Here is a 13,621-nt window from a genome sequence, read left to right on the forward strand (position 1 = left end):
GGCAACGAGCGTTGTCAGCATCGACTTTAGTAAAATAGACCCAGACTTTTGAACGTTTCGTTCTGTCCAGAGCTGTCTGTACTCGGCAGCGCAGCACCCATGTGTGTGTGTGTGTGTGTGTGTGTGTGTGTGTGTGGGAGGAGAAGAGAGGAGAGAGCACAGCACAGCCCGCTCCTCGCGCAGGCAGAGACACAGAGGCAGGAGAGATATAGACAACGGCCAACAAGATTAGTTTGCGACGTTTAAATTCCTAAAAAAAAAACTCCATAATTTCTCGAGTACCGATACCAGTACCGATGACGTGGGAGCTTATAAATACTAAAAAAAAATAAAAAAATTGATAAAAAAAATATATATATATATACATTTAAAAAAAAAATTATAATACAATAAATATCGGCTTGAGGAGCATAAAGTTATCGATATCGGTGTCAAAAAATCAATATCGTGCATCCCTACTACCAACTATGCTAATATGTCTATACTACTACAGTATGTACTCAGAGTATAACACTCAAGCTCGACACTGCTAGACAAACAATACTATCCTTGGCTGCTAGATACGTACCACTACTGCTGACTTGTTGTACACAATTTGTAAGTTGCTTTGAATGAAAGCGTCAGCTAAATGACCAAATGTATTTAAATGTAACTCACAAAACATTCCATGGCCCCAAAATCATGTGGGGACCCCCCCTGGGGGTCCTGATCCACAGGTTGAGAACCACTGGGACCCTGATGTAAACAAGACGAAAGTCGCATTTATCTTGTTGAAATCCTCCCACAGGTTCTTTTTACTACCACATATTTAATTGAGACCCTTTATTTGTTTATTATTTCAATTTAGCTGGAAATACATTGCTACATCATTCAGTAACATTTGCAGAGCCTTATAACAAAAACATTATTACGGTCACCATTGTGACCAGTGGGATTAATCAACAAATTGTATTATTTATTTTTCTATTTCATTGAACATTGCACATGTTAAAAAAAATTTTATTCAAAATGTGAGTATTACCAAGTCAACTTGTGTTCTTAAAACAATGACAATAAACATAGTTGTATTAGGTTGAAATAATGTGGTTGTGTAGTTATTTTTCTGTTAACTTATTATGGATTGAAAACTGAAAACCTTAATGCACAGTAACTGAACTCAATATTTTTAAGTTCTGGTAACTTATTATTATATTTCTTTTTACAGTGTAGTCTTGCGATCAATCAAAACGTATTTACACGATATACCTCACATTCACCCTCCATTCACATCCTGGTGTTCTCCATTAGGCCTGTAGGTGGAGCTATGACAGCACACGTACATTTTGATGTGTCCAAAAATGAATGGGCAAATGTGAGTGAAATGGTCGCACTGTATGCAGCTGTTTGTCTGCATTGCATTCCCCCCTGCCCCAACTCAGATTTAGGGTTGATACAACCATCATAATAATATTGTTAATAATAACAATAACAATAATGATGTAATAATGTAAAAATTATCATTAAAAAGACCTGATTATGAGAAAAATAAATTACGATGCATGGAATATTGTTGAGGCACACTAGTTACAACTATATTTCAAACAGGCACAGCAGGTGTGGGAAGTTGAGAGCAGCTTAGTTTTTGGCTGACACAATAAACACTTAAACACATATGTTTTAGGCGTTTTTTCAGTCAAACTCATAAATGTGTCCAGATAGGGCCATGGAGAGGCATTGTTGTTATTGTTGACATCATCATCTTCATCAATGCCATCAGTGGAAACATCGAATCCCTCTGCCATTATTTCGCGGGGACTGGTTCATGTAATCTGTTATTGTTAAATTGCATTCATTCATTCTCATTCAGTGGTCTGCGTTTCGATTTTCACTTCCTGATTTGCGGGGCTGGAGTCCCGCCCTATCCTGCCTCTGATTGGCCTACCCGTAATGTTTTGGCCTAACCATACCCAATCGTGAGTCGTCATACTCATATCTAAACCAACCAACCAATCATAGTGGGTTTTCTACAGGGATTTTTTTTTTCTCCTCACAAATCTTTATAGTCTAGAGACTGTTTCTCCCGATAGTAGCGGTGTAGCGTTTCCTCGTCGCTACGTCACTACTTCGTTCTAAAAATAGCTGCACTACAGACAACGCTACTTGGTTCAAAAGTAGCAACGCTACCATCACGCTACTGAGAATTGTAGTTAAGCTATGTAGCGTCGCTACTTGTAGCTAGATACTGCCCATCACTGGTTAATGGTCTCTCTGCAGGGACGTGCAGCGAGCGCACCGCGTGGTGGAACACCTGAAGGCCGGCTCCTGCTTCATCAACAACTACAACATCACCCCCGTGGAGCTGCCCTTCGGAGGCTTCAAGATGTCAGGTACCGTCACTGCACTTATTCTGAAGTAGCGGCACTTATTCTGAAGTAACTGCACTTATTCTGAAGTAACTGCACTTATTCTGAAGTAGCTGCACTTATTCTGAAGTAACTGCACTTCAGAATAAGTAGCTGCACTTATTCTGAAGTAGCTGCACTTATTCTGAAGTAACTGCACTTATTCTGAAGTAGCTGTACTTATTCTGAAGTAGCTGCACTTATTCTGAAGTAACTGCACTTCAGAATAAGTAGCTGCACTTATTCTGAAGTAACTGCACTTATTCTGAAGTAGCTGCACTTATTCTGAAGTAACTGCACTTATTCTGAAGTAGCTGCACTTATTCTGAAGTAACTGCACTTATTCTGAAGTAGCTGCACTTATTCTGAAGTAGCTGCACTTATTCTGAAGTAACTGCACTTATTCTGAAGTAGCTGCACTTATTCTGAAGTAACTGCACTTATTCTGAAGTAACTGCACTTATTCTGAAGTAGCTGCACTTATTCTGAAGTAACTGCACTTATTCTGAAGTAACTGCACTTATTCTGAAGTAGCTGCACTTATTCTGAAGTAGCTGCACTTATTCTGAAGTAACTGTACTTATTCTGAAGTAGCTGCACTTATTCTGAAGTAGCTGCACTTATTCTGAAGTAACTGCACTTATTCTGAAGTAGCTGCACTTATTCTGAAGTAACTTAGTTTTATGGAGCTCTTAGTTTAGAACTACTCCAATTAAAAGTTCAAATATTCCTTTTAGGGGTGCACGATTAGGGGAATCTCACGATTAGATTACATTTTGATTCTTGGGGTCCTGATCAGATTACAAATCAATTATCGGTTCAATACATGCATTGATTTGATTGTAGATTGCTGTTTTGAGTTACTTTCCCCATTTGACTGCGGTAGACAGTTAGGATAATAGGTCTCAAAGGGGGGGGGGGGGATATCTGTGAATGGATTCACATATCATATAATTATTTTAATTCACATTATAGCTTAACCCTTTCACTACCACACTACAGAAGGTTAACGCTTTACTATTACTATCGGTTAACCGTCTGTAGTGTGATAGTGAAGGTTTACCCTTCTGTAGTGTGGTAGTGAACAGTCTGTAGTGTGATAGTGAAGGTTTACCCTTCTGTAGTGTGGTAGTGAACCGTCTGTAGTGTGATAGTAAAGGGTTAACCTTCTGTAGTGTGGTAGTGAAAGGGTTAACCCCTTGTCGTGTGGCAGTGAAAGGGTTAACCTTCTGTGTTGTCGCAGCGAAAGGGTTAACAATTTGGTTCATTGTGGTTAAAGAGATTTGTTTGTTTCCGCCACTGATCAGTTTGCATGCCCCCCCCCCCCAGGAATAGGTCGAGAGAACGGCCAGGTGACCATTGAGTACTACTCCCAGCTGAAGACTGTCTATGTGGAGATGGGCGACGTGGACAGTCTCTTCTAGAAACACAGGACCAGAGGCTGAGACTGTCTGTCTGGAGGGGAGCGGAGTGCACCAAGCCACATATATATATATCACTAGATGACTCACCCGGCACTGCTGGCCAATGGAGACCGACGTTGCCACATGACGGCCATCTTGCTACAGGGTGGAGCACGGCCCCTCATAACGTCTATGGTGGTGCATGTACTGTTGAAATAACCATAGCTTCAGAGATGTAGTTATCATACTGCATACTTATAATGGACTTTCATATCCGCCCTGAGCCATCTAGTGTTTATATATATATATATATATATATATATATATATATATATATATATATGTATGCATCAAACGGAGTACACAAGTGTTGATCTATTATACTGGTCTGCTCCTCCTTCTGTCCATCTTACTCAGTTAGAGTTAACATCAAAGGTGTCCTCCTCATATTCTAAGACATGGCCCTATGGGCCCTTGTTGATTAAGTGCCAAGAAACTGAGGAGTGTATGTTTTGTAGATAGGATCTACACTACAGTATATCCGTTCAGTATTGGAAGTGTACCTTTATTTCTAGATAGATGGAGATCTAGAGTACTGCAAAAGTACAGTCATTGGTGCCAATGGATTCAATCAGGGATTATTGGTATTTGCTGCTGATTAGTTTGATTATAATTGTTATAATTTACTTACAAATCAGTTGCACCTTGTGGTACAGAAGTTGCACTACCCTATTTTGCCTTACTCCTGCCTTATATACTGTATAATACTTACTAATAATACTGTACAATATATATGTCCTTTTCTTTTACCTCTTACACATTAAGCACATTTCAAATGAAGTACTTTTTTTTGTACAATTTCACAAAACAATGTTTACAATGTAATTATTTTTTATTTCTTGAACAATGGAAATGAACTTTCATGAATACCAAATGTTTGCGTCTGCATTTCAAACTTAATAACGTCATCAAAGTCACCACTTTGCCTTTGAACACCATATATTAAAAGTATTTAGTTTCTGACCACTAGTTGCTGAAATTGGCGCTATAGAGCACAGTAGGAGGAAATTGATTGATTGAATTGATTGATTGATTGAAAATTGTATTAACAGATTGCAGAATGGGTACAATACAGTACGGCTCAATACACACAATTGTTAAGGGGATGCAGACCAGAGAAAGACTTTCGTCTTGTTTAAGGCAACGGGTTAACACTTGGTTAAGCCATGGTTAAATTCATAATTTACCATCCCTCGCCATCTCTATTTGTCTATGGAGAAGTTCCCCTTCTTTGCAGGGCTATAACTTTTTAAATTGTATTGCTAAATTGACATTATTATGGCCCATTCAATGTCCTATATCTATTGTTCAGGGTGTAGCAACGTTATTGTTGTGAAGGATCAGATTAAACCGAATATATATATTTATTTATGGATATATATTTAATAGTATTTGTATATCGTTTGATATCCCTTGTATATTCCTTGTACATATACACTGAATATCCCTTTAGTCTACTAACAGCCCATAATAGTTTCATTCTCTCATTGGACAAGAACTTGGCGCCAGCAGCCAAGCCCCTTGGTTCAAGTTCAATCGTGCCGACGAACATGTCGTTACAAGCCCGGTTCCGCGTAGGAATACGTCTGGCGAAAGACGAATGGTACTATTTGTTCACAGCGCATATATATATGGCGCAAGTAAAGTAGAACTTTCTTTTAGTCCCTTAGCCCTTAGTTCTTTACCCTCCAACCTAGTGGCAAGACGTTAAGCCTCACCCACGATACACGTGTGGTGCAGTATGGTCAACTTGGCCTCAGAATGGCATTGAGACATCGTGTGGATTAATAGTTGAATTGTCATAGTTTGGCACTATACCGTTGAGTGGGACGTATTTCTATTAAGTTAATAATAGTCTATTATGTATGGTGCATCGTTCGGTTAGAGTTATACAGTGAGTAGTACCCCCATCGTTTCCTCGTGTTATCTAGAGTCTTAACCAGGCTGGGCAGACCACGTGTGGTGCTTTCATCCGAGGAGTTCTGGGCTAGGACGAGTGGACCTGCACATTGGATTACCTTACCCGGACGACGGCGAGCCCTACACGGCTTGGATTATCTACTTGCTTTGGGTGCTTTGATTTATGCCATGGATAACAGCCAACACTGGTGAGTGTTGGAACTACCCCCGAGAGGAGTCCAGGTGAGACGGCGCTCTACCCCGAGTGAGGTCGCCTCACGTCTCTTCGTTGTGGACCGGCAGCTACCGTCTACAAGAGGGCCCAACTGTATTCATCTGTGGACCAAGGTTCTGTGGGCACCGTGTTCAGCACTCTGAATTCTCCCAAGAAATCGTTGGCCAGATGGGATATCGCCGGCGGCTCTCCTAACCCTCCCCCCCTACTGACTTACAACCAGCAGGACCCCCCTTTAGTATATCCAGCTATAATCATTAAGTACCATCGCTATAGTTCCCTAAAGAACCAGGTTGTATACTTGCTTCCTGCGTAACCAGAGATTGGACATTCAATGTTGATTTGCCTACGAATACTCATTTGCCTTACAAGTGCATTCAAATCATAAATGTCATTAAGTGAACGTTGTATATACCCTTTGCTATATATTAAATATTCGACTTATACTTTTGTGTGGACTTGGTTTCATGGTGGGAAAGTGTTCATCATATCTATATCATGTACTGTGTGGCCAGTAGTTAAAGTACATAAAGCGGTAGTGGTTTAATGATACCATACTTATCAATACAGTCAGGGAATTGTACCCCTCAGTTACAGTTATACTTTTTCATTCACATATTCATACTAAAATACGGTCTAAAGTATAAGTATGTTTTTATCGTTTTCTGCAGCTTTCTCCAGAACTTGATTTATAGCCCCAAATGCATTATATTGATGATGAAATACAGTTTGATAGCGATCGGTGCCAGATAAAAAATTTCAACTGGAGGTACCTCTAGAAGTTACTACGTATCATCTGATGTTGACCGGATGGGGGGGGGGGGGTCGTTTATAATTCCGTGGGCAACGTTATATCATTCATCTAGGGTGGGTCATATGATCATCAGAGCAGTTAGTATAGAAGACGTTAGAAAATAACGCTGAAACTCACCGTGGCTTCCTCGTGCCATTGGCAGATGAGCGTGGAACAGCATTTTTTTCTATTATGGGATGGAGAAATACCCGATCCATTTCCAGGTTGTATAATAGTATATACGTCCAAATCATGTTGTTTATTGAGTTAGGGTGAGCGATCGATTATCCAGTGTGTCAAGATGGAGTCCCGGGAGCTATAGCGAGTGGTCGGACCGAATTTGGATGAGCACCAGTTTCCGGTTTGCTGTTTGGGCGATCTGCCGATCGGCCACCAGATGGCGCTCTTGAACCGTTAGAGAGTTGAGTGGAGCTCAGCAGTATATCTCAGGTCCCCGGGGGAGAAATATGATTTCGATCACAGATTTTTGAAATATTGATATCAAAGACGTGTTACGGCGTCTTCGGCAGAATGAGCATGGCGGGGAAAGACAAGTTACGGTGTTCCCGGCGATTAAAGTGTTAAAGGCAACGGACAAAAAAAAAATAATAATTAGATGGGCAACGCTCTGTTTAATGTGCCTTATTTTTCCCCGCCGTTTTTGTTAAAAAAATAAATAAAAATTGATTGATTGATTGAATGAAAACTACTTTATTAACAGATTGCAGGATGGGTACAGTAAAGTACGGCTCAATACATAAAATTGTTAAGGGGATGCAGACCAGAGAAAGACTTTGGTCTTGTTTACATCAGGGTCCCCCACACGTGCGTGTGTGTAAATGGCGCGTGATTACGAAACCTAGCCGCATTTCTCGGAGACGCTCTCTGATTGGCACTGACTGACGCTCTCTGATTGGCCACTGACGCGTTTGCCCAATCCGTGACGAGCTGTGTCTTTGCCACGTCAAACAGCCTGCAAACTACCTGGCGTTCTATCGCCACGCTCTAAGACAAACTCTAACAACTTCGAAAGAGTGCCTAAGCTTAACCGTCGAAAGAACTTGCCGTCACGGTCTAAGACAAACTCTAACCTTAACTAACTTCGAAGAGTGCCTAAGCTTAACCAGTGTAGAACAAAATTAAAAACTTGATTGATTGATTGAAAACTTGATTAACAGATTGCAGAATGGGTAAAGTACAGCTCAATACATACAATTGTTAATACAGGGATGCAGACCAGAGAAAGACTTTCGTCTTGTTTACATCAGGGTCCCCCATTTTCAATTCATCATAACATAACATACATGACATACAGATAGACAGTACTGCTACATCTAGACATTTATGACATACCAGATTTACAAATACAGTACTGTTTGTGATACAGTACATAAAGAGTTTAAAAAAGAGTATATACATTTGACGAAGAAACTACATTGGATGAGGTGGGGGGGGGGTTGGGTAGGTGGGGGGGACTGTACATGGGTGGTTGGGTGGGTAGGCGGGGTGGGGGGTAACTGTACATTGGATTATCGACAAACCTTACTTGGTCCCAAGAAGAGGGTCTCGTGTATTATTGGGTTTACGAGAACATTTATTGTACATTGGAGGGGGTTGCGTTAGGACATTTACAGGGGCCAGTTTCGAATTGCAGTCTCCCGTAGGTGCTCCTTGAGGGTGGTTTTAAAAGTGGGTAGTGATTCACATTCCTTTACAGCTGTGGGTAGGGCGTTCCACATTGATGTGACATAATTGCAAAACGTGTTTAGTCCCTTGTTTGAGCCGAATCTGGGTTGAACATGATTTGTGGAGCTTCCTCTGGGTGTTGTGGTCGTGGTATTCACTGACCTTTGGGAAGGGGCCTGAAGATTGTGCATCGCATATTGTTTCATCCCGCGCACAAGGACATGTACGCCACAAGCACAGGGGTGACGTAGTAACCAATTTGATTGGTTCCTCGATAGATTCCTCAAAAATGTAACAAGCTAACTGCCTGTCGATCAAAAGAGGTTGGACTCATTACAAAGAGGCTGGATATAGGAAGAGGCTTTTATTTTTATTTTTTAATTCATCAACAACTGTGAAATCAATATATCACCCAAAATGTAACAAAAATATATATTAAAAAAACAATCTACTCAATTACATTCCCAGGTTTATTTTACAATTAATTTCATAGAGTCCCGTGTCGGAGCTGGAGCTCTGTTACAACTTCATCAACACCGAACATGAAACTCAACACGGCGAGGATGTAAACATTGCAAGAGCAAATGAAACGGTGAAAATGGACTTCGTAAAGGTTGTATAACATGAGAACTGTATTCATTTATATTTTACTTCATAACTTGTAGACTATAAAACAAGAGAACATCTGGAAATATGAATGAACAAAAGCAAGCGGTGTGGACGGTCGTGGCTAAACTCTTCGTTTCTTCTTCGTGGGGTTGCTGCTGGCACTTCTCTGTGGGAGTATAGAAAACATAACTGGCAATAATACTGCAATTCAGTTTGCATACATCTCAATCCAGAACACAGGCAGCTCTTTTAAAGAGCGGTATCTACTGTAACAACAAGTTATTAATGTGCCTTCATTTGTTCCCAATTAATTACAGGTTACTCATTCTTTCAATATTAACCCTTTCACTACCACACTACAGAAGGTCAACCTTTCACTACCACACTACAGACGGTTAACCTTTCACTACCACACTACAGAAGGTTAACCTTTCACTACCACACTACAGACGGTTAACCTTTCACATATATATTATATGTATACACAGGGGTGTAACGGTACACAAAAACCACGGTACGGTACGTACCTCGGTTTTGAAGTCACGGTTCGGTACGGGTTTTCCGTACAGTGGGGGAAAGTTTGGCTTTCCATGTTCCACTCAGGGGTGATGTAGTGTGCAGTAACTAATTGTACTTGTAGGGTCGTCAACGAATATTCTATATTGAAATTAATAATCAACTTGTAAAAAATTCTAATAATTATATTAGATTGTGGAAAAAAACAGCCCCCGGTGGGCGGTCGTTAGTGGTTAACATACCGTTGTATTCGTTCGGTACACTACACAGCCATTCGGTACGGTACGGTACACATTGAAACGGTTCGGTACGGATACGTGTACCTTTACACCCCTAATACACACACACACACACGCACATATATATATATATATATTATATGTATATCTATCATAACTGTACCGTTGCCACAGCCCTTCTGGGTCTCTTGAACTGTGCAGACTCTGTACAAAGAAAATGGAGGCAACATTTATTTTCATATTCAATGCATTTTGTAACATCTAAGGTGATTGTATGAATGCAGCATCAAAGAGGTCTGCCTTCCCTACCATCTTCAGACGGCATCTCTTCCTCCTCCACCTTGACCTCGGGAAGCTCCTGAATACAGGGACATGGAGAAGCAGTTAATACTAAACTAACCCTCCACCAGGCAGTGATGATATCATGTGATTCTAAGTGATTAATACTAAACTAACTACCAAGCAGTGATCATGTGTGATTCTCACGAAATGGCATTAAGAATGTTTTGCTTCAGTTATCTCACATGTTTTTGAGTCTGTTCTGGCTGTACTCAGGGTTCCCACATACATTGCAAAATTAAATGCAAGGACTTTCAAGTACTTTTCCAAGCACTATTTTTCATTTAAAAAAGATTCAATTAACTTTTAACACTGCCCGCCGGGCATTGTACCCATCATTGTACCCTCTCTGCCAGCGCTATAAGTCTATGGAGTGACCTTCTTTGCAGGGCTATAACTTTTTAAATTGTATTGCTATATTGACATTACTATGGCCCATTCAACATCGATTATCTATCGTTCAGGATGTGGGAACGTTATACTTTTTCATTCATACAAAAATACCGTCTAGAATATAAGTATGTTTTTATCGTTTTCTGCAGTAATTCCTAGAACGTGAGTTATAGGCCTAAACGCATATATAGATTATCGATTGGCGTTTCTTCCCTAGACACGCTATATTAAAAAATGTAAATGTATATGATCCGTATAGTTATGCTTCATCATGCGTGGAGGAAAGGGGGGGGGGGGTCGTTTATAATTCCTTGATCGTCACTAACTGCTTTATGTAGTATGGGTTGATTTATTGATCAGATGGTTTTTAAATAAAGAAATTTACAATTGGGCTGAAAATAACGTTAGTGTCCTCTTACCGTGCGTCAAAGAGACAGGCGGTGAAAGATCCCAAGTATACGTCGATCGCCTAGGTCCATTTCCGGTTTGTATGTCGCAATAAACGCCGAAATCATATCGATTATTAAGTTTATAAAGCGATCCATTATGTACATTGTGTCTGTCGGGAGTCATGCAACAATATCTGACGGCCGGATGAATTTAATCGACGCACAGCCCCCATATCCTGTTTGCCAGTGTAACTCGCCCGACCATCCACCAGGCGGCGGTATTGAGCCGTCGTTGCCTTCACCTTTAGGGTCCAGCTGGAGCGTTGCGGGTGTATATATGAATTATGAATGCCTTGGCGAAAAAATTAAATATTGATCTCAATAACACTGTACAGCGAGGTCTGGCGGTCAAAGCATGGCAGGCAATAACGCTTTAAAGCGTTTCCGGCGGTGGATGTGTTAAATGCTTTTTTTTTCTTTTTTTTTTACATAAACCAAGACGAGGGAAAACATAATACATGGAACGGCTAGACGAAACAGGGGAACATGAACGGGAGGGAAAGAGAGAGCAGAAGAGAGAACAGACAGAGATCAGAGGAGAGAGAACAGAAAGCAGAGGAGAGATCGAGAACAGAAAGAACACAGAGCAGAGGAGAGATAGAGAACAGAAAGAACAGAGCAGAGAGAACAGAAAGCAGAGGAGAGCGAGAGAACAGAAAGAACAGACAGAGATTCCTAGAGGCAAATCTTTCCTGTGACAAAATGGCATCCAATGTAATAAAAAAAAGTCAACCGATGAACTCGATTCTTGTACCTGATCTCCTCTCTGGTAAACAAGAATACCCTGAAGACTCTGGCAGGAGCCATTCAAGGGTACTACGACTATGCTTGCACCTCATGGTACCAAAGCACCTCAAATGTGCTAAAAACAAAATTACAAACATCACAAAACAAACTGGTCAGACTACTACTTGACCTGACTCCTAGAACCCACCTCACCCCTGCCCACTTTGACAACCTAGGATGGCTTAGAGTAGACGACAGAGTACAGCAACTTGCAATGGGCCTGGTCTACAAGATACACTACACCACTAAGGTACCCATGTACAAATCGAAGTTCCACAAATCATGTTCAACCCAGATTCGGCTCAAACAAGGGACTAAACACGTTTCGCAATTATGCCACATCAATGTGGAACGCCCTACCCACAGCTGTAAAGGAATGTGAATCACTACCCACCTTCAAAACCACTCTCAAAGAGCACCTACGGGAGACTGCAATTCGAAACTGGCCCCTGTAAATGTCCAAACCCAATAATACATGAGACCCTCTTCTTGGGACCAAGTAAGGTTTCGTCGATATTCCAATGTACAGTTAGCCCCCCCCCAACCCCCACCTCCAATGTACAGTTTCCCCTGATGTAAACAAGACGAAAGTCTTTCTCTGGTCTGCATCCCCTTAACAATTGTGTGTATTGAGCTGTACTGTATTGTACCCATTCTGCAATCTGTTAATAACATTTTCAATCAATCAATTCAATCAATCAGAGCAGAGGAGAGATAGAGAACAGAAGGAACAGACAGAGAGCAGAGGAGAGATAGAGAACAGAAGGAACACAGAGAGGAGAGAGAACAGAAAGAACACAGAGAGGAGAGATAGAGAACAGAAAGAACAGACAGGGAGCAGAGGAGAGATAGAGAACAGAAAGAACAGACAGGGAGCAGAGGAGAGATAGAGAACAGAAAGAACACAGAGAGGAGAGAGAACAGAAAGAACACAGAGAGGAGAGATAGAGAACAGAAAGAACAGACAGGGAGCAGAGGAGAGATAGAGAACAGAAAGAACACAGAGAGGAGAGAGAACAGAAAGAACACAGAGGAGAGAGAGAGAGAACAGACAGAACACAGAGAGGAGAGATAGAGAACAGAAAGAACAGACAGGGAGCAGAGGAGAGATAGAGAACAGAAGGAACACAGAGAGGAGAGAGAACAGAAAGAACACAGAGAGGAGAGAGAACAGAAAGAACACAGAGAGGAGAGATAGAGAACAGAAAGAACAGACAGGGAGCAGAGGAGAGATAGAGAACAGAAAGAACACAGAGGAGAGAGATAGAGAACAGAAAGAACACAGAGGAGAGAGAGAGAGAACAGACAGAGGAGAGAGAGAACAGAGGCAGAATGAGTGGGGGAATCAGTGTCCATGGGGAAGGTGGGGGCAACAGAGTGAGAGGAAGTCCAAGGTGTGGCAGGACTGCCAGGCAGGAAGTGAATGTAGGAAATTACTCGAGGGTTGAATGCTTCCAAGCATTGAAATAAGTAACTATTGTTCCAGGAATTGACCATACCCCCCCCAAACACACACCCTTTACATGCATTGTTATAGCTGTATAGTATAGTAGCTCCAGTGACATGAGGTAAAAGGTTGTTTTCCACTTGAAGAAGGTGCAGAACACACACCTGGGTTCTGGGAGCCGCCTCCTCCACCTCCTGCCTCTTCTCCCTCAGGTAGTTCCCTTGCTCCGCCTCCTCCACACGGCTTTGCTCCGCCTCCTCCACCTTCTCCATCAGGTAGTTCCCCTGCTCCGCCTCCTCCATGCGGCTCTGCTCCGCCTCCTCCACCTTCTCCATCAGGTAGTTCCCCTGCTCCGCCTCCTCCATGCGGCTCTGCTCCGCCTCCTC

The 13,621-nt window shown here is 41.6% G+C and overlaps 2 protein-coding genes across 3 annotated transcripts in view; one reads left to right on the forward strand and one right to left on the reverse strand.

The window, feature by feature from the left end:
* Positions 1 to 4,712, forward strand: part of aldh9a1b (aldehyde dehydrogenase 9 family, member A1b) — a 69,580-nt gene extending 64,868 nt beyond the window's left edge. For both annotated transcript variants that reach the window (XM_084332580.1, XM_084332581.1), the window contains 2 exons: positions 2,254 to 2,366; positions 3,711 to 4,712. In XM_084332580.1, the coding sequence (XP_084188706.1) occupies positions 2,254 to 2,366; positions 3,711 to 3,805 (208 nt within the window). In that variant the 3' untranslated portion in view covers positions 3,806 to 4,712. The remainder of the gene's footprint in view (positions 1 to 2,253; positions 2,367 to 3,710) is intronic.
* Positions 4,713 to 8,875: 4,163 nt separating this feature from the next.
* Positions 8,876 to 13,605, reverse strand: LOC311243869 (uncharacterized protein). The gene is made up of 4 exons (XM_084333241.1): positions 13,400 to 13,605; positions 10,131 to 10,179; positions 9,985 to 10,025; positions 8,876 to 9,232 (listed from the first exon to the last, which is right to left on the reverse strand). The coding sequence occupies exons 1-4, from the start codon at positions 13,598 to 13,600 to the stop codon at positions 9,188 to 9,190; spliced, it is 336 nt and encodes a 111-aa protein (XP_084189367.1). The 5' UTR covers positions 13,601 to 13,605; the 3' UTR covers positions 8,876 to 9,187.
* Positions 13,606 to 13,621: the final 16 nt, after the last annotated feature.

This window comes from Notolepis coatsorum (genome assembly GCF_963971535.1).
Source record: "Notolepis coatsorum genome assembly, chromosome: 17".
In the NCBI taxonomy this organism is placed as follows: Eukaryota; Metazoa; Chordata; class Actinopteri; order Aulopiformes; family Paralepididae; genus Notolepis; species Notolepis coatsorum.